Source organism: Trichechus manatus, unplaced genomic scaffold (genome assembly GCF_000243295.1).
Source record: "Trichechus manatus latirostris isolate Lorelei unplaced genomic scaffold, TriManLat1.0 scaffold00214, whole genome shotgun sequence".
In the NCBI taxonomy this organism is placed as follows: Eukaryota; Metazoa; Chordata; class Mammalia; order Sirenia; family Trichechidae; genus Trichechus; species Trichechus manatus.
The window spans coordinates 296,857-299,305 of NW_004444150.1; the positions used below are offsets into that span (position 1 = coordinate 296,857).

The 2,449-nt window shown below is 54.9% G+C and overlaps 1 protein-coding gene across 1 annotated transcript in view; it reads left to right on the plus strand.

Annotated features, from left to right (window-relative positions):
• Nucleotides 1–2,019, plus strand: part of SEC16A (SEC16 homolog A, endoplasmic reticulum export factor) — a 34,525-nt gene extending 32,506 nt beyond the window's left edge. The window contains exon 31 of the mRNA XM_023742651.1: nucleotides 413–2,019. Within this exon, the coding sequence (XP_023598419.1) occupies nucleotides 413–481 (69 nt within the window). The 3' untranslated portion in view covers nucleotides 482–2,019. The remainder of the gene's footprint in view (nucleotides 1–412) is intronic.
• Nucleotides 2,020–2,449: the final 430 nt, after the last annotated feature.

Consider the following 2,449-nt stretch of genomic DNA (forward strand, 5'->3'; position numbering starts at 1 on the left):
AACGCCGAGGTTTAATACCCACCGTCAGAGGGAACGCCGAGGTTTAATACTACTAACGCCGAGGTTTAATACCACTGTCAGAGGGAACGCGGAGGTTTAATACCACTGTCAGAGGGAACGCCGAGCTTTAATACCACTGTCAGGGAACGCCGACGTTTAATACCCACTGTCAGAGGGAACGCCGACGTTTAATACCCACTGTCAGAGGGAACGCCGAGGTTTAACACTGCTGTCAGAGGGAACGCGGAGGTTTACTACTACCGTCAGAGGCTATTAGAAATGAAAACAACGGCCACTTGTTCATGTAAAACCACCTGTTTTGTCTCAGTCCATAGACCAGCATCGTGCGTGATATCGGGCAGCCCCCTTGGGAGCTGGCAGGTGGAAGTCAGTGCTGTTCATTTTGTTTCAGGTCTCTGCTGCCTCGGGAGGTTCGAGGACGGGGAGGATGGGCCAGAGGCAACAGCCAGCATTGAACTAGAATGTTCTGTTCTGGATTAGCATTTGGACCCTGAAATATCTTCTCCATCAAGAACTCGGAGTGACTGCTGCTGACTGTCTTCTGTCCCGAAACGGACAGCCTGTCATTCTGAACTGCTGCCAGAATTAATTCTCGGTTCCTTTCAGATACTGGATAAAAAGAGCCAATCTGTTACTCAGAACCTTTTACCTACAAGAATGCTTTAAGGATGTTACCTTCTTAGTCATTCGAGAATGGTCAGAGTATGTAATCTTAATCATCTAAGTGTCACATTCATGAAACTGGAAAGGCTGCTGCTACCAGGGAGAAGTGCCTTCGGCCAGCAGGCAGCTCAGAGGCTGGCAAGCTCTGCCCTTGCCAGCCCTGCCCCCTTTCAGGTGTTGGATCAGAGAGTGAGTGGTGTGGGAGGGCGAGGGCCTTGGTGCCTGGTCTGCCACCACAGGCAGCTCCTGACTCACCATCTCTGCAGCCGGAAGAACAATGTGAGGGTGTCACACTCTTGTTCGTTTCAGAGGCTGTGACATTCTCCACCAGCACCTGAGCGGAGACGGGCACTGACTTGGGTGGTCACAGTCAGCCTCTGAGAGGGCCTTCCTCCCGGCAGCGGCGGCCTTTCCGGCTTCACTTACGCTCCTGCGCCCTGCTAGGGCCACAAGTGATTTCACACAACCAAAGGGACCAGCTCGGCCCAGCCACACAGTCTGTGCCGCTGCCGACAAAGAGCCACGGCAAAGTTTATACTCTGAAGGTGACTGGCAGGCTCAGATTTTGGGGGGTTCTGGCTGATCCAGATAATCCACATGTGACATCTGTGACTGCACCACGTCTGCCTTGGGGCGTGTTCTGGTCAGGCTCCATGGGAGGGCTGCACAGTGGTGCCCTCGACATCGAGGAGCGGGTACTGGGTTGTGAGCCTGTTGACCTGCTACTCTGATATCATTGAAGGGACTGGTAACATCTTGAAGAAAGTGGCTCACAACAATTTCTTGACAGAAGCTCTGGAATCGAGTATTTCTGCCCCTGAATCTTCCCACACTGAGAGCTTAGGTAGCTGATAGGTGACTGACTCAGCCATACTCAGCTGCAGTGGAGCGTCCTGTTGGACTCCTCCAGCTTTAAGGCTTCATCAGCTATTCTCCAAAGCCTTCACGTTTTTGTCTAAGAGTCCGAAGAAGAGTGGGCTATTTATAAAATGAGTAGGGCGATCGTTTCTGTAGGCTCTGCTGCGGGAACAGGAACCGTTTGCTGGGTACTTTAGATTCAAAGAGTAGAAACTGTAAATGTGGAGTTAGCCCAGGCCCCTCCTGCTGTCCTGGCTCACTGGGATCACCCAGGAAAGACCACAGAATGTCTCCACTGTCTCACAGACTCGTGTGACTGGCCCTTTTGTCCCTGTCACCTTCGTTGAGGAGGTCTCGTGTGTGGGCTCTGTGTCCCCTCGTCCCTGCCGATTGTCCTGTGTAGACTGCCAACCACTTTTGATTCAAGACACTTCCTCCGAGGCGGGAGCTGCTATTTTTCCTAAATGCAAATTGTTACATCGCAGATGGTTAAATAAAATATTTTGCGCTCTCAAGCACTTTCTCCTTTGATTTCCTTTTGTTTATGGGAAGCAAGGCAAGTGCAGGGGTCCTCGAGGGTGGCTGAGCCCTCCCCGGCCACAGCCTGACGGTGGTGGACAAGCTGCTTGCCCTCTCTGCCGGGCTGGGTCTTGGGGGTCCAGTCCAGCACCAGCTGCTCCGGGGCCTGGGCGTTCCTGGGTCCTCATCCTTGTGGAGCCCTCTGGGCAGAGCAGCTGCGCTGGGCCCTCGGGCTCCCTCCGGACAACGTGGTGGGGGCCTGCTGCGACGGCGCCAGGTGGGCCGGGGGAGCCGCCCCTCGCCGGCCCTGTCCAGCCGGCTCTGCGGCTGCACTTCCGCTCTGCGCCCGGTCCGCGGTCCTCCGGCCGCCAGGGGCCGCTGCGGCGGG